Genomic DNA, 18,650 nt, shown 5'->3' on the forward strand with positions numbered 1-18,650 from the left:
CACTGGACAAGCATTTCTTAAATATGATTTTGTTGCTGTGTCTCACAACACCCTGCTGAACTATAAAGAAAAGAGAATCAATGTATTGTTCATCTACCTCTGTGATATCTGACTGCTCCTCCAGTTTTTCTTCTTTGGTGTGCAAGTGGTAGAAACCCCTCCATTCAACACCATGAACAATGCAAATCAAGATGATGCACAACTCCATTTCTTTTTAAGAAAAGAATATCGATATGTTTTTATGTTTTAGAAACCAAAATAGGACACTCAGATGCTGTGCTGACTGACTTGTTGAAAGACTTTCTTCTGTCTTCTCTCATTATTTTTCTAGCTCACCAACAAAATCCATTTTTAACAATTTGAAATACATGTCAGCGAATAAGAAATGCTTTGAATCTGTGGGGTTTTTTCCCTATGACAATTTCTTGCTAAGCTGGTCAGCCATCACTTTCACATATTCTTAAAAAATTGTTTCTTTGATAAAACGTGTTTGTTAGTTTATCCAAGAAGCGTTTCCCTGGGAAGCTGGTAGTTAACTTGAAGGCAGTAGCATTCTGACCACTAACATCCAAGCAAAGCTGTGTTTTTAAATATTGTCTGGAATAACGCTTGAAAAATTTACGCACTCCCAAATTATTATGTGTGAAACCCACAACTGCACATGCAAATTGACTAGAAAGAGGCATTTTGCCAGCCGCCCCTGTCAATATCTGGAGTGTGAGTTTTCCAGTGGTGTGTCAAAAATAGCAAGGGGTGTCGCTAGTGTGTATTAAACTTGTCTGTCCTGAGCCAAGAGATTGACCCCAGCCAGTGTAAGCTAAAGCAGCTACAAGAGTTCAACACCAGCTGGGCCCATGTCTGGAGAGAAGAAGATTTGATGAATTAAGTTCTTATGTTTTAGATACGTGCAGAGATGCTCAGTGCAGTGTTGTTTACTGTAAGGAAATCTTCATTAAATGTGCCTCAGTTGTGGGGTTCTGCTTCCAGCTGACACAGAAACTTTGAAAAAATGTCATTTATGCATCAATATGTGTGTGTGTGGTGTGCACACTTGCACACCAAACTTTCAGGGTCTCTCCTTACACATTTGTGGTAACTGATTTCATTACTTCAGAGGGTTTTGCTTTTTTGAAGTACTTTGTGAGTTGAGGGTGGGATTTGAATGCATCATGTTAGTTTGTTTCAGTTATTACAGTAATAGAGGAGTAATTTATAGCCTCTTAATTTCTGGGTTTAAGGGTCGGGGTTTTTTTAGTTTAATAAAGTGTGGCTGATGAATCTCCTGCAGTGTTACTTAGGGATCAGATGTGATCCCTGCTAACAAATCCAGATTCATTAGCATAACACAAATCCACTCTCCAATATATCTCTCTAGGAAAGCTAGATGAATTTGAGTTTGTCTAGAGTTGCATTAATCTCCTGATTTGTAAACATAAACCGGTTCTACCTGGGATACTTCTCCATGGATAACAGAGGTGTTGTTGATTTGTGGCACAGTAACTCAGAGTCTGTACCCAGCACAGTTTTATTACTGCACTAATATTGCCATGAAGAAAACATGTTAGTTATCTACCATGAAGTTTCATTAGGATTAGGTTTTGGCCATGCAAATGAGGCAGGATTCGTTAGCACGGCTTAATTCCAATCTACGGTAAGTCTATGCGAAATGCTCATTTGATAAGGCTCCTTCATTGTCTTCACCACAGTTTATCCCCTTAATCTGTTAAAATGTTATGAAAATGCAGTTGTGGTGCTTATGCAGAGACCACTTTTAAATGTTAATTTTCAGTCTCGCATTAGAATATTTGTAAATCACAAAATGCAACCACCCAGATTACCAATGAAAAGCTTGCCAAATTTTTGTATTATAAGATGCATCTATTTATTTTTCTAAAGGTGACTTAAATGGTTGCAGAAACCCCTCAGAACTATTTATTGGCTTGTTTCTTAAGGGAAAAAAATGTTAACCAATTTTTACAAGAAAAAATTCCTCCTGCTCTGAGAACATGCCTACGACCTTTTATTCCATAGGGAAATACTTCTGTCAGAATTGTAAATCCCTTAAAATAGGGGCTCGTAATAAAAGTGTGTATAATGCCTTGCAGGACATCTTGGTACCAAATTCCTGACAAAGAACTTTTCTGTGTGCTGGTGAAGAATTGATATAAATATCTGTGAAGCGTGTGGTGTTAATTACTCCAATGCAGTGGCTCTGTAGGTGCTGTGAAAACCTTCACTTTTCATCAAGAGCTATTCATATTTGCCAGGGGCACTATAAAGCTCTCAAATCTATATTGATTTTTTACATTGTTTGTCACACTGGAACCAAAACTCCAATAAATTTAACACGTAAATTATAGTCATGAGTAAATACATTTTAAGGTGGTAAGTTCACTTAAACACAGCCCTGTGCTCTGTGAGTCGCTGATGCGTGCACACTTGGCCAGGAGACTCGACACATTTCTCCACATTAACCAAATTTGGGAATACAGGCTTCAAAATTAAATAGCAGTTTGATCTCCTGGGGTACTTTGTTCTGCCAACACTGCTATCAGGAAATCTAGAAATTATGTGATTGTCATTTAACTCTTACACAAACTTTGCTTGCTTAGAGTGTAGAAGACATCTGTGCAGAAAGTAAAGCAGGGAGTTAAATGAAAATAGTAAGGAGGATAACACTCAGACCAGGGACTGTAGAAGACTGATGGTTAAACTTTAGCTACGTGTTGATCTGAAAATGAAGATGCACTGACATTTTGCATGACAAAAAGTTATTTTTGTCATCATTGTCCCATTTGCTTTCTAGTCCTGTGCATACAAGAAGCCAGAATGGGAACAACACGTTGTCTCCATTCATTGCAATGGGCTGGTGGCTGGGGCTCTTCATGCTCCAGCAAGAGCTCTAATGGAGATCATCTGTCCTTGTTCCATCTCACTCATGCTTACACAAAATATCCTTGGTCTTGAAGCTTTTTGAAGCATTTCTGAGGTGATGTGCAGTACAGGGACATTGTGGAATGTGTCTCTAAGCACACTTCTGTTCTCAGATATACACATGCACACAACCTAGAAATAGTAAATAAAAAGCATGTCCCATGTCTGCCATTGAAGCAGTGTTATTTTGAGAATAACTGTTCAAATTGATATGCTAGGGCAGGGGTCCTTGGTTCCTCGGGATTGAAATATTCTCAGAATTTACAGAATCTGCACTAATATGCTAGAAAAATAATATATAAATCTTCTTTTAAAATTATTTTATAGTCTATAATTGAACTTTGATCTTTATGTTTGAGCTTTGTCATGATTTAGTGTTACCCAGAATGAATTGCCAACCTTCAACTTGATGTTGGCCTCCTAACATCCTGATTTCTGAGATTTTCTAGACCAACAAAGGAAAAGAAACTTCTGTGAAGCTGTGATTTTAAAGCTATGATGGTTGTGTTGGTAATACACTATCACAAAATACACTCTCAGCAAACAGTAAAAAAACATGAGCAACAACTTCACATAAATGACACTGTGGGAAACGAGGAAAATGAAGCTATGCAGCTGGCAAGAAAATTATTTAGGTTTCTTTTTTTTTTTAGGGTGGATCTTTCTTTCCCAAAAGCTAGACACCAAAGGAACTTCATTGAATGCATTTCATAGGCTAAGGCAAAAACCAAAACAGCATAAAATTTGGAATGGTTACAACTGTTTCAAGATGAAAAATAAAAGCCACTCAATTGCTAGTGAAAGGAACTAGCTGTGATTTGGCTTGATAGCCTATAGAACAGGGCTCATCATATGTTGGTGGTTGTGCAGATCGCAGCACAGAGATCACGAACCATTTCATTTCCAGGCAAGGGAAAATGTCTTAATTGTAACAAATGTTTCACTGGACCTTGGAGTAGTTCAGCGTAATGAGCAGAATGTTCATGAGAAGTCCAAAAGAGCAGATTAAGGCCCACCTTTGGTGTGGTCTGTAATTATTGCAGGTTATGAAGGATTTTTGCAAGTGTTCTGGTGCACACCAGAGCTTAGGGAAAGTTAGAAAATGTTTCCTTTGACTTGCAGGGGCAATGGGTCACGAGGGTGTTTCTTTATTTGATATGGACATTTGGAATCACTTCTCCTAAACCTTGTGGATGGCCAGACACTGAACAAAGTGATTTGTTCCTTTGACATGATGCTAAGAAATGATCCAGAGAATTTTTAAATGTCTCATTTTGAGAGAAGTGTTTTGAGTAGCACAGCAGGCACACTCTCTCTGAATTCAAACAAGCTCTTGTCCCCAGTAAAACACCAGAATTTCTTAAGAGAGACCTGTGTCTGTGGTACTATTTTTCATTTTTCTGAGAATGTGAAACAAATCTGGCAGCTCATATGCCACTTAATAGTAACTGTTCACAAATGTAATTTTTTTTTAATTGATGACCACCACAGATCAATGATATATAGTAAATCTCCACATTAAAAGGACTGGCAAGATTCCCAGCTTGCATAAATCAGGGGAGCTCCATTGACAACCTCGCTGACTTCAGTCAGCTGAGGACCTGCCCCACTTATTGTAAAAGTGTCGTGGCATTTTTTGGAGCCCCAGTCTGGAAACAACATCACTTTAATGTCTGACTTAATGTGTCTGACTACAGACAGAGCAGCTAGGAGAAGTCACCTTTAAGAATATGGCTCCAAAAGCATCACTTCCCTCTGCAAAAGTTCACAGCTCTGGTGCCTACTGTCCTATCCCTCTCTTTGTGCATTCATCTCTGATTTTCTCTTTTTGTTCTCCTTCCCTCTTTCCTTCCCAACATTCACACAGATACAAAGAAAACTACTTGGATGTTGATACAAAGCTCTGTTAGTCCAGCAGTTCAAATCCAGACGTTGCACAGTTAATTCTGTTCCTGAAAGGCGCAGGATTACATAGATATAATTCACATTTCTAAAAACTTGGGCATTATACCATTATGCCATCTCCTCTCATACCAGAATTTAAGCTTCTTCCTGAGACATGGGAGTATTTGCCATGCTCTTCCCTGTTTTTTTAATAAAAAACACTGAAGTATGAGTTCCTTCCAACATCTCATCCGTGTACACCCAAAACAGTTAAACAATGACATTCTCAGTGAGGATGTGGCTTTACTGGTTTTGTTTTAATTGTTTCTTTTCCAGAAGAATTGTCTCCCATAGTGGAGATTTCTGCAGCCCAGGATTAGTGGCTTTGCTGCAGCCTGAGAGAACTACTCAAAAAAAAAAAAAAAAAAAGTAGCCCTGTCAAGCTCAGGGAATACTTGAAGCTCCCCAGAACGAGCAATTCATTGCAGCCATAATCATCATTTTATATTATACAACTTGTGAACGTCCTTTCCCTTCTCCTCTGGTGTCTGGTTTTATATCCCTGTGCAAAGCTGTCACACACCCCAGCATCTCCAGCAGAACTTTTAACGTGCAGATAGTGGGGATGTGTAATGTAAACCATACCACCAAACATATTATGAATATATTGCTCTTCTTAAAAATGCTTGTTGGTTTTTCATACTACAGTATTGACTAACTGTCGGTGTTTGATGTATGGTTTACCAGCCTGATGTAGACTTATGGTTAGAGCTTAACTTGTTAGTTCTGCTTTTGCAGCCAATTCAGAATAACTACAGATGCCCCAAGATATTAAAATTGACTGCTCAAATGGACTCAGTGTGGGAGTTTCATTGGTTTTAAATTGATAACAGCTGAAAGAGTGAATGATTAAAGCTGTATATGGGCATAGTATGCAGCTCCTTTGTACGAGCCCTAGTGAACAGAATCCACTGCATGGGAATTGCCTTTGTTCTAATAAAAGATATTTCTGAACAATTGTTAGTTTAAATTTTTAAATGATGAAACAAGAGCATTTCAGGAGCCTATAGAGGAAATAATTCCTGAGAAACTGGAATATCTCTGAGAAGATAAAGTGGATTTCTATTCAGAGGGGAGCATTTAAAGTTAAGTAGCATTCCATAAGGTGGTAATTGTGTCTATTTCCCAGGCATTTGAGTTAAATAAGCTGGATAGGAAACATAAACTGTCATAACAGGAGGTTAGGAGTGTTGTGTACATCTCTTTTTTTCAAGTCATAAAAGATGAAGTTTTGGAGGACCTTATCACAAATAAATCAAACAAAGGGGTTTTTGCTTCCCTTATCCCTTTGGGACCAGTTCTTTTATTTTTTTTGAAAAAGTGTTCTGGAGAGCTTTCCCTTAAAGTAGTTTTAAAAAATGTACATATCTACACTTTTCAAAGAATAAGAAAATAATATTTTAAATTTGGTTACATAGAAATTTTTGCCTAAAAAAGTGAGCAATTCACCATTCCTTGTTTTTTGAAATACTGCACAAATAAATCTTATCTGAGTTTTCCTCAAGTATCTCTGTGACCTCCACAAATGTAAATATGGCAGTGTAACTGCTGCCATTCCCATGTTTACATACAGAGAGAGATCCAGCAAAAAAATCAATTGATTAGAGAGAGTCATGAAATTTGTGGTCCAGGAATACTCAGAACTGAGAGCATTTGGATGACTCACGGGATCATGTACTTAAAAATACTCATGAATTTGTAGAAGGGGGAAAAAGACCCCAAAGCAGTAGTGTGCTGTTGTTTTTTCATAGTCTATTTTGATGACCAGAAAGCATTAATACTGTTTTGCTGCCCCTCCATCCAAGATGAAAATCCTGAATGCCTGTGTTCTGAAGAAGAGTTAATTTGAATCTCAACTGCAGGTTACAAAATGTGACTGTATCCATACAGGGAAAGGTATAAAAAATGAGGTTAAATATTTTGCTGAATATATGGAATGTGAACCAAGAAATGAAGTAATGAACTAGGTGAGAATTGTAAAACTGTTTTCAGCCTGCTCAAAATTTCCTCCCAGGAATACCAAATATTCTGTGTTCATATTGGAGATTGAAAGAGTAACTGTGAAATAATTCTGGAAGTTGATTATAAAGTGGTTATAACACAGAAGAGAAACTGCTGAACAGCCACACATTAATTTCATTTCAGTTCTTCATGTGTTGCCATCTAAACACAGTGCAGTTCTTTGCCTGTTTTGCTTCTGAAATTGTTTACAAGTGTCTTTGTCCACCAAATAAGACACATTTTTCCTTCTTTTTTAACATAATTTACATTGGAGACCATTCCATATTATGCAAAGAATTTGACAGGTCTTTGCTAAAATTTTAAAAAACAATTAAGATGTCAAAAGAGGAAGTACTAGTACATTTTAATCATAAATCTCTGTATGTATAATTACCACTGAAGGCAGCTATAAATGTTTTATGAAGAAAATGTAACCAGACTGTGCTTTGTCAGAAACATAACCCCAAAACATGTAACAGACTGTTCGCTAATGCTTAACGCCACACATGCACACAACCTTCCTCAGAGCAGCTCTGTGAACCCAGTCCTCCATCCCTTCTGCAGCCCAAACTCCGACTTAACTTCCATCCAGGCTTTGATGTACTCTTCCAGGATGCAGATCACACGCTCTGGGAGGTGCTGGAATAGACTGCCCTGATGGATCTCGAGGAGTCCAAAGCAACCCCTGCCCTGCACCTTGTTTCTGTCACTGTGCTCTCTACTCCGGGGTGTCAGGAAAGAAAGGGCAACCAAGTGGCCCTTGAAATCTGAGCTGGGTATGAAATTGTGGTGATTAATGAAAATGAAGCTCCTTGCAGCACAGAAATTTAAAAAAAAAAAGAAAAAAAAAAAAAGGGGCTTTTGCTTTTTAATGAAAAATGTTGGTTTTAGAGCAAGAGGCGCTCCAGTTGGTTATGGTGGAGTACGGTGGCACTGACTATGGAGGAAAGATCCAATTCCATGGGAGCTGGTACTGGGTTTGCTGTGCACAGTCCAGACTGGTGCTATCACCCTTCAGCTATCTATGTAATAATTTTCAAAGCCTCCACACCAATTTACAAACCGCAGTGCTCTGTTGAAATGCTATATGGAGACTGTCTCTTCGGATAAATGATGACAGTACACTCCTATTGTTTCAGCATTTAACTGGCTCCTATTGAGTAGTTCCTCTCATCTGTTTGATTCATTCTGATTTTAGCTGACAACATCCCTGTTACTGATTGCTCTTTTCATAATCTCTCAAACACACAGAGTGGAAATGAGGTGGAGGAAGCTAATTAGTAATCTGACGAGTTGAACCTGCTAATACAAACGTGTTTCAAGATCAACAGTCAAAGTTGATCAAAACTTTGAAATCGTAGAGACTAAAAGGTGGCATTCTCTAGTTAAAAGATTGCTCATGAGGGAAGAGACACTAATCACTAGTTAAACATGGAATAAGATGAAATCCTCACCAAAAGACATCTAGTATCTTCTGGTTTTCTGAGCAGGCAATTCGATGAGTAAAAAAGAAAAAAAAGATTTTGTGAAGTTGAGATAAAATTGTAGACAAGTCCTGATGATGCAAAGTAATGAAGTCCTTGCACTCATACTGCTCTCCATGAAAGAGTGAAACTTCTAAATGCATGGAAGGGACAGGTCACCTGACCAGATGAGTTTCTAGGTTGCACCAAGTGCATCATGCAGGAATTTGTATTCAATGACTTAGGGAGCTGCAGCTCTGGAACTGCCTGCACATTTTTTATGGCAGGTCCAAGCAAATGCTGGAGACCTCCAAGCCTAGAGAAAGGTCAAAATTAAGGTGCAAGTGTCAATTGAAACTTGAATCCAGAGGGAAGCATCAAGCACTATGAGCAGCAGATGTGAAGGGATTTGGTTCTGGGGCAAAAGCTAATGATCACTAGGACTCAAAAAGGATTTGGTTCCAACTTGCGTATGCATCTTCAATATCTGAGTTTTAAATTAATAGGCAAGCTGAGAAGAGAGAAAAACCCCACTAATAATAATATGCTTTAATGTATTTTCCTCTTGTTCTCCAAATGTAGATCAAATTTTTGGCTCCCATCTGCACCTGGTTTGTGAGCATGAGAAATCTACAGTCCCCCAGTTTGTAAAACTCTGCATAGAAGCTGTTGAAAGAAGAGGTGAGTACCTTATTATTTAATACTTTTTTTTCCCCTAATAGTAATCAAAACTTTAACCTTGTAACTCTACTTGAATTTCCAGGATAGGCAGACAGCACAATCTATAACGTAGTTATGAATGGAACTGTATCACATTCTGTGTATCTTCATTTTCTTTAAATGATAAGACATTACTAGGAGTCATTCATGCTGATTATTCCCCTTTTTTTTTTGATATGTTGGTTTAGTCTTTCTGTGGGTAAGCAAATGTTAAACATTGATAAAGTGTCAGTAACTTTCATTCTAAAGTTCCTGGTGAATGTAAGGCAAATACTTTTCCCTAGTCTTGAATTTCATTTAACCAAAATAAATGTTATTCTAGAGTGGCATTTTTTTAAAATGAATGCAGGTGTCTAATTTTTACAGTTATTTTAAAAGCCACAATATTGTAAAAATACTGAAATGAGTATCCATCCTCATTAAAAGTTTTGATTAATGAGAAGAATTTCCATAGTATAAAAAGATGCACTTAACATCATTGCCTGCCTTCCTTTCTACAGAGTGTATCTTCTCTCACTGAAGGTCATTTTCTTTGGAAGGTGCATGCGGTAGATGCAGAATCTTAAAATGTATTGTATAAAAATGTGAGGCTTCATCACCATCTGTTACAAGTTTACAACTTGTTCCAGGGATCTGGGGAAACATATATCTTGCAAAAGATAGAAAATTTATTTTCAGAATAAGGCTGGGTGAACCCATTGTCACTGCCATATCCTGGAGTCTCAGAACAAGAGAATCCATGAAAAATAAAAAGATACTTAGAGCGTTACACACAAAGGAAAAAGCTATTTTAATTCTGCCATTGTTACCTGGTTTTATAGTGAAAGGTGCAATAAAACTACCCTGGAGTTTGAAACTCAGGGAAATTCATGCTTTAATTATAAAGCAAAGAGAGAATTGGGATGTTATTATTCCCAGAATGATTGGCAGGAAGTCAGAGACTGAAACAAACTGGAGATCGTTCAGTAGGGGGAGATAGTAGCATTGGGTTTTTGTGGAGGAAGGCTGGAGGCTGGATAAAAAAAGGGGGAAAATGTGTGAAGTGACTATTAATAGAGGAGGAATTGTGAGGTGAAATTCAGAACATGAAAAGGAAAGGCAGAGATTAGATTGCAAAAATGCCACTCCATGCTGAACATGTCTAACAGACTGCTTGGTTGCAACCTCAGCACAAGTTCCCCTAAGAATGCACTGGGTATTTCATAGATGTTTTGGAGTATGTGACCACTCCTCCAAGTAGAAGTGAGGCCAGAGATCTCTGCACTGCTGAACTGTAATAGAAAAATTCAAGAAATGTAATTACATGTTTACTGTCTGTGTGATTATCAAAAAAATGTTCATGTTAGAAACTGGATGCATCGCTATTCCTTCAAAGGGGTTCATCCTTCTGAGTAGAGCATTACAGTTCCTGTGTTTCCTTCAACCTTGCAGTGACTTAGAGAAGCTAGCCCCTTTTGGTTAGCCTAACATGTAAATAAATGCTAATCGCATGGCATGAGATAAAAATTTCATGTTATCACTATATTTATGAGTTTATATTTGACATGGAGGTTTTGGTGTTGGTTTTTTTTTTTCTATTATCGTTCTCTTGGATTAAGACGCTTGCATTTATTCACATTCTATTTACTCAAAGTGTTGTTTTTACTAAGTTCTGGCATAAACCATCTCAGGACAGCAGTAATTTATGTGAAGCTAAGTCCAATGTTTATGCAAGCTTCTGATGACATTTTATGCCGGGGTTGGTATTAGGAAGCAGCATGTGGAGGTGCCAAGTCTCCCGGCATGGCTGAGACTCAACAGATCTGAAGCCCTCCTCTTAATGGCCAGATATGCCTCCAGCCAAGATACTCAACTGCAGAGTCATGGGAAATACTTATGTACCAATTATGGGAAAGGCACATTTAATGAAAACTGTATGTTTACTTTCATAGTCTTAGTAAGATGGCCTAGATACTCGGTACAGCTGGCATATTGGCTGTGGTAGAAAAGCTTTCTTTTCCTATTTAGAGGATATATCATCCACATACTGTAACTGTACCAAAAATGTTACTTGCGTGCTTCGCTTAAGATAAAGGATTATTAGGAAAAAAAGACCTTAGGAGACCATCCCTAAATGTTACTTACAAACCATTCTCACTCCACTGAACAGTTGTGTTCCTAGCTATCAGCTCATGGATTTAATTGTTATTCACCTACTGGTTTTCTATTTGCTTTTCTGATTTTTAAAGCATAATCACTGTGCACAGAAAGAAAGTCTAGCAGTGATCTGAATAAACCATATTAATTAGTACATTTTCCTGTGTAGACGAGGTTACACACAATAGCCAAATGTAGCAATATTCTCCCACAGATTAAAAATGTAGAGGTTGTCATTAACCATTGGCAAGATTTCCTGTATAGTTACACTGTTTTAAAATGAATATCAAAAGGATGTTTATTCTGAATATATTCTGCTCTAACTTAGATCAAAGTTTGGTCATTTGTCCCACAGTTCGCTTCCTCACCATTTCAGAGCAGGGGGGCTTTCTAACATCTGATCTAAAAGCTCTCACACCATAATGCATATTTGTCTATCCAACAAGGATTCACTTGTGAATGTGATAAAAATGGAATGAATTCCACTTTTTCAGCCTCTTTTTGTATTTTTAGTTATTGAAGTAGAACTGTGAAGCAGAAGGTCTTTCTCCGTTTCCTCAGCCATCTTGCAGAGCTGATAGTGGAATTTAATAAAGAGAGGCAATAAAACTGTGCCCATTCTTGGAAACTGGCAAGAAAGATGTCACATATAATTTTTGGGGTTTTTTAAGGAAGCTCAGTTTTTCTCCTCATTCTTCCTGTACTTATGAATTACTTCTAATAATTACTGAATTATTCATTCATAATTTTTTATGAACTGCTAGTCCTGATTACTGAGCTACCCAGACTTGTGCCTCTAAAGTAAAAACTATCTTGGAAAGGCATGTTGTATCCTTGGTATTTCATGCAGTATCCTAAATAGAAAAACCTCCCATGTCTGTGGTGTGACCTGGTGAGGATAAGAGAATAATTCTACACCATGCAGCAATCGGATTGAAGAAATACAGGGGCTACTCAAAGATCTCCAGCATGTCTTCATTTTCTGTCTTCTCAGGGACTTCACAGGGAAGTTTTTATGGAACAGCACATTCTGTGGGTTTTTCTGTTTCTTCTTCTACTTTGCCATCCACACCTACCTTGGATGGACCTCAGGCTTTTCTGGGGCTATCTGTTGACCTGCCCTTTTCAATCTGTATTCCTGGTTTTCAATCTGTTTTTCAATCTGCTTTCTTCTTCTCCCTAGAAAGTGTCTGACAGGTAGCACCAGCCCTGAGTAGAGCAGTGCAGCGAGGAGAGCCTGGGACAATCCTCCCAGTGTACTGTAACTCTCACACTGGGCTCTCCTGCCAAGGGTGGGGCCCATTGCAAGACTTTTTGGTGTTTCTAGGCCAGATAACATTTCCAGACATTTCTGGAGTTGCCTATTTATTTTGTTATCCATGACCCTTTAAAAGTCCTGACTGTCTTTTTTTAGGGGGTTTTTTTTGGTGTTTTTTGGTTTGGTTTTTTTTGTTTTTTTTTTTTTTTTTTTGTATGTGTGTGTGTGTTTTCTTTTTTTAAAAAAATATGTGAAAGGCATGAGTAGAACACATTAAAAAAAAATCAGCTTGTGTTGTACCTCAGCAGCATGCCATCCAATACTTCTCATAGTATGTTTTATCGTGTGAAAACAGTCTGATACTAAACTCTTTTCCAGGGAAGATCATTTGCCTGTGTGTCTAATGACAGAGTAAATGAACACCCCAAGCAGTCTGCATCCTAAACCTACCCAGGGTATCCAGTGTGGCTTGGGTTTAGTAAAGAAATACAATCCTAATGCTCCAGGGAAATATAATTTAACTTTCATCTCTCTTCTGAAACATCCTTCATTTTCTCCCTCCCTTCCCAAATTCAAGTTAGAGTTCTCAAATCAGCCTAAATATCTTGAAAAATGACCATGCAGGCAGCAAAGCTGGTGATTACAGGTACCGTTTCCATTCTGAGCTGGACGTTGCAGATATTGTTTTCTGTTGCTTTTCTTGGAGCACAGGATGCTCTGACAGGAATGATACACAAAATTACATATTTGATTCAATGCCTAAAAGCCACCCTGGGATCCATAACCTTGCTTAAAGATTTAAGAAAGACCTTTAGTCCACTTCTGAAAAGGTTCTTAGCTTAGAAAACTTTATCTTTCAACTTTACTTCTTAGCAGCTGTTATGTTTTTTTGCTGTCGTTTGTTTGACAGGATCCAGTTATAGGTTCCGATGTCTGTTTAAAGAAACAGGGAGGTTGTTGGCTTTAAAATTCCCTTACTGCTTGTGTGTTCAACATTTTCCCAGGCTTTTCTACATAGTTTGCCAAGTAAAGGGACTGACCTTTTGTAGCAAACACTTTTTCATTTCTAAATGCTCACTTTGATTTTTGTCCCATTTTATGCTCATTCCAAACTGTTTACAACCCACTAAAAATGACTGTGAATTATATGTTTGTGTAATGGATTCCTTTTGTGGTCAGAGTGGAATGTTTACTTTGAACAATTAGTTATCTTTGGGCAGATTATAGTGACCTGAAAAAAGAATGGCTAAAATTATTATAGTACCTTAACTATTTCCTTTTGTTATCTTCTCTGGGTGTCCAGTGTGTTATTTACTGGGTTTCATTGCTCTGAGACCCAGGGAACAAATCATGTTAAATAAGAGCAGTGACAAAAACCCCTCTGAGTGCGGGGCACTTGGCTTGGGGGGTGATCTGGGGTAGCACCAGTGAGACTTCAGAGGGCACCATTAGGCCCTAAAAGACTGCATGTGCAATTTTAGAAAGACGTAGTTTTAAAAAAAAAAAAAAAAAATTAAACTTGCTCTCCAAAATTCAGATTTCTCACTGACTACAAAGTCTGACACCTCAAAGTGCCTAAAACTGATACTCATTTTGGCTTTAATTAACTTAATGTCCATAGCTGTGCTTGATTATGCACAAGATCATTGCAGACGTGCAGACACACAGTCTCATGCTGCAGAATATTCAGGGTTTAAGGAAGAAAATGCCTTTATGGGCAAAGATAAAGTAGCTTATGGGATGTAGTAAAGAAATACAGTCATCCCAATGGAGAGAAATGAAGATAAAACCAGTATTTTAAACTACCTCACCTCCCAAATGCCATGCTGCCCTGTGACAGAAGGTTGTGTCCCTTTCATCAGTTTTATCTGTTAATCTAAAAGCTAAAGTGCAGCTAAAAGCACTTTAAAACCTATTTATATATTAAAAAAAAAAAAAAAAGAAAAAGAAAGTGATATTTCATTACCTTCTAAATCATACATCGCTTAAAAGGTAGTCAGTATTCTGGTAGAATGTTTACACAGAGGAAAGTTCACTTATCTCAAGGAGTTAAGCAAAGAGGAAATGAGTTTTAAAAAATACAAAGTATTGTGAATATATTTATGTTGCTAGGGAAAAAATGAGTTTTTAAAAAAGTCTAATGCTATCTCATTTTCTAATGGAAGGAAACATTGCAGAATAATTTTAAAAGAAAACAAAACAAAAAAATACAATCCCAAACACCTCCTAAGGCTGAGAATTCCCATGCTGGGGTCATTGTCTAGCGTATGGTGGAATGAGTGGATTATAAACCGGTGAGGATGGCAGAAGACACAAGGAATGGATTCATAGCCATTGTATAAAACCCCCAGAGATTTATAGAATTGTGTAGGTGGGAAGAGCCCTCTAAGATCACAGAGTACAACCATTCCTCCACAACCATCATGGCCACCATTAAGGCATGTCCCCAAGTGCCATACCTACACAGTTTTTTAATCTCTCCAGGGATGGGGACTCCACCACCTATCTCCACCTCTGTATGTATTATAATACTCATTATCAGGTTTGAGTTCAACAGCATGTTCTTCAGGATTTATTTAGCTTAAGCAAAAAATGTCAGTTTTATTTGGTACTCAAAAATAGTTCATTCCCATCCCTGAGGACCTGAGGGAGGCAGTAGGAAAGTACAGGGTAGTTCTGCCAGGGTGTGCTCACCACCAGCTCGGGGCTCCCAGTAAATGCACAGTGCTCCTGGGATACTTCCCAGCACGGTTAGACCAAACCCACCAGTCAGTGGCACAAAGGATTTGTTCTGGCAAGGCTTCCCTGAGAAGGGAAACTTCAGGAGACTGACCTATCCTGTGCCATTTTATATTTCTGTCTGAGTCCAGGCTTATTCTCCAAGAGCGCTTGGCCCCTGAACAGCCACTGAAATGTATTCTGTGTTTCTTCACTCTTGTATCTTTCTATCCTCAGAGCAAGAAATTCTTCATGAATAGCAGCTTGCTTCCTACAAGTTCATTCACTGATTTTCAGTACTTATTCTCCTCTGGAAGCGTATTTTCCAAGCTCTTGTTTGATTCTCCCAGGCCTACACATGCTTCCTTGCTTACTCTGATATAATTTTACATTCTGTTTCCAGTGGCTTTAGAATTCGGTACCCTGAAACTACAGAGATCATGTTGCTCCACCAAATGATCTGAGCTCCCAGTTCTGCTAATTTTGTTGTGTTCATTCTTTCCCACTTTGGGATAATCTATTATGCTTGGATCCAGGCACGCACTAAAAGCTAATACTTCCATGAAGAATGTGCAATTTGTACTGTTTAGCTTGAGATGAGATTCCTGAAGCCTTTTATGATTCTATCTTGTTCCAATGAGGCTTCTGCTCCCAACTTTTATATGCACTGAATGTAAAAGAAAAGAGGAAAAAAAAAAATAAAAGAAAGGGGGAAACAAAATAAACTGATAGGAAAAAAAATTGCACACACACAAAAATATCCATCAGTTCAGCAGATAAAGCCTTTTTCCAGGGAATTCTGGTGTGCAGAAGAAATGTTTCTGAGGGCGTTGAACTATGTTTACTTTAAAGTGGCCAACGAGCATAAACTCAAACGTACAGATGAATGCAATACAAAACAACAAAGTTCTGAGAAAAGCCCTTGCAAGTTTGTGATTTAAAATGTTTGGTTCTTTTTTGTTGTTGTTGTTTTGTTCAGTAAACCCTTTTTTTGAGTAGAAATTAAGAGCGGTTGAATTCAGCGCAAACGTATTGGCAAGATTTCCTCAGCCATTTCTGTCTTCAGGCTCAGGCAATCCCACTCTAGCCACCTTTCTTAGAGTAAGAGCCAGTTAATAGTGTTGTGCAAGGTCCAAGTCAGAGCTGGCTCTGAAGGGTATTCACTCTGGGGCCTCTGTGTCTGCTAGAAAGCCACATTCTGAGTTAGAAAAAAAATATCAAGAAGTGTCAACAGGAAACATCACGGAAGGGCATGCAAGACAAATTAGAGAAAAGGAGACAACAGAAAAAAAATCAAAAAAAAAACAATCAAAAAAAGGAATAAAAGCCTTGTAATGACAAGACACAAAAGAGAATAAATATATAATTATTTAAAATTTTGGAAGAAGAGACTACAAGTTGGTTAGAAGAGGAAAAAGCCATAAAACAGGCAGGCATTTGAACCAGCTGTTGTCTTTGTCATAGTTACCTGATACCTGGTTCATTGATTAATCTGTTCCAGAGAAATGTATCCATTTCTATGAAAAAAGGGGGGATTTGTATTTTAAGCTGTGCCAGTAACAACAAGCAGACACTCATTGTGCACCAGAGTAACATTTACAATGCTTGGGCCAAATTCATGCCTTGTGTAATTTTATTGCTTTTACTGGAATTACACCAGAGATGAGTTTGGCCTTTTGCCTTTTTCTAGCATTGTATAATATATCTATTTGTGAACATGTAGACGGAAACAGGGCATTTTGTCTTCCGAATTTTCCATAAAATCCTGTTCAATAGGCATAATAAATAAAACAAACCACTTAACCTACGAAATAAGAAAGAATCAAACAACGTTTTTTAGATATTAAAATAATGTTAATGCACTTTGTAAATCAAGGAGTTGACACTTGTTCGGGTTGAAACAAAAAGTCCCGAGAAATTTAAAGCCAGCTGACTCTGCGTGTGTGTATTACTTTCTCTGTGCAAAAGAGAGAATGAAGGTCCTGACTCACCCCCTGGTCAAAAGCAGATTCAGGGCAGCTCACACATGAGGATATTCACCTCCCAGCCATGAAAAAGGTAAAAAGAGAGACACAAAACTCCTCTCTTTCCCTCCTGAATAAGCTGTGGCTGAGCGGCACCATGCCCTGGTACAGCACACATGCCATCACAGACAAGGAGCTGGCAGGATTTGCACTGCAAACCCCATTTAGTCAGACTTTGCAGTTCAGCCATTAATAGAACACTTTGGGCTAACACTTGGCAAAATGAATCTTGGCCTAGAAGAGATGTTCACTCACACACAAACACAAAAATAGAAGTTAAGTCCATTAAGTTCCTTTAAAAGGAAAAGAGGTGTAATTTCAGATCCTTTCAAATATCTCTCTGCTTAAATAGAAAGTAGCATTTTTAAAAATATTATGAAGGCATACTTCCACAATGCAAACTAATCACTTTTTCTATGGGAAAAAAAAAAAAAGGCCAAAAAGCTACTACAACTACACTGTAATTTTTTAAAAAAAAAGTTTTACAGCAATAAAAGAAAACACACTAAAAAAGTTTTACTGTCTGCATGCCACAATATGGGGTCAGTTTAAAAAAATCCTGTCTCCTTATTTTGTTTCTGCCTGCAATTCAAGAGAGCAAATAACTGCAGTTGTATTTTATTACTTCAATTATTTGCTGTAGCAGCTTTTGTTACATCAATGTTTTAATCATATAATACCACAGTCTAATGGGATTGATACCTAAGTGAGAGAAATTGTACCAACAGAGAGCTTCAGGAGGAAGGCAGAGGGCAAAGGAGGAGGACAGATTAAAAAGGAAGTTTTATGTGAAGGCTTTCACTTCTTTAAGAGAAGATTTCTTCAGCTTGTTTTGCTCCCCTGAAATTATGAAACTGATATTGTTAGCAATCTAGTAACAGAATTCTCCCCAGATTGGCTACTGCATGATGACCCCCCAGGGAACTAACAAGTCTTTCGAAGATCTTCAGTTGTCTGTTGGCTCAGCACATTGTTTCATTATGATCAGGATCCACACAGATCATGGATGCAATTATATAGAAAACCAACTTCTTTTGTCTTCACTCAAGCAATTGTTTGGGAGGAAGGGCACAGATGTAAATAAGAGCAAAATGTGAGCATTTTGTTTCATAACGCAACAGACCCAACCTCCCGGATCCTCCAGCTCTCTCCTTGTGGTTCTTTCACGCACCTTGTTTGGCGTCAGAGATGATGCCTTTCAAATAACTGAAATTTTGGGGGAATAGATATTGCAATCAGAAACTGCTTCCTCATGCCTCTTCTGCTTTGAAACGGACATAGGTTATTTCCTTTTATAGTCCATGCTTTATTAATACAAGTCTCTGTCCACCAAGAGAGATGGAGACTTCTCTTGAGGGACTTGAATATTCTGTGATAAATAGTTGTGCCTTACATTAAGGAAATGGGTCAGAGTTTTGCTGTTTCAGGTCCTTAAATCTTTATCTATTTGGA

General features: G+C 38.0%; 1 protein-coding gene across 3 annotated transcripts in view; it reads left to right on the forward strand.

Moving 5' to 3' along the window:
- Window positions 1–18,650, forward strand: part of ARHGAP15 (Rho GTPase activating protein 15) — a 324,791-nt gene that overhangs the window by 187,993 nt on the left and 118,148 nt on the right. For all 3 annotated transcript variants that reach the window (XM_066190404.1, XM_066190406.1, XM_066190405.1), the window contains one exon: window positions 8,925–9,023. In XM_066190404.1, coding sequence (XP_066046501.1) covers window positions 8,925–9,023 — 99 coding nt within the window. The remainder of the gene's footprint in view (window positions 1–8,924; window positions 9,024–18,650) is intronic.

The sequence above is a fragment of the Chamaea fasciata genome, unplaced genomic scaffold (genome assembly GCF_029207755.1).
Source record: "Chamaea fasciata isolate MVZ Bird 193981 ecotype frontalis unplaced genomic scaffold, bChaFas1.0.hap1 SCAF_8, whole genome shotgun sequence".
NCBI lineage: Eukaryota > Metazoa > Chordata > Aves > Passeriformes > Sylviidae > Chamaea > Chamaea fasciata.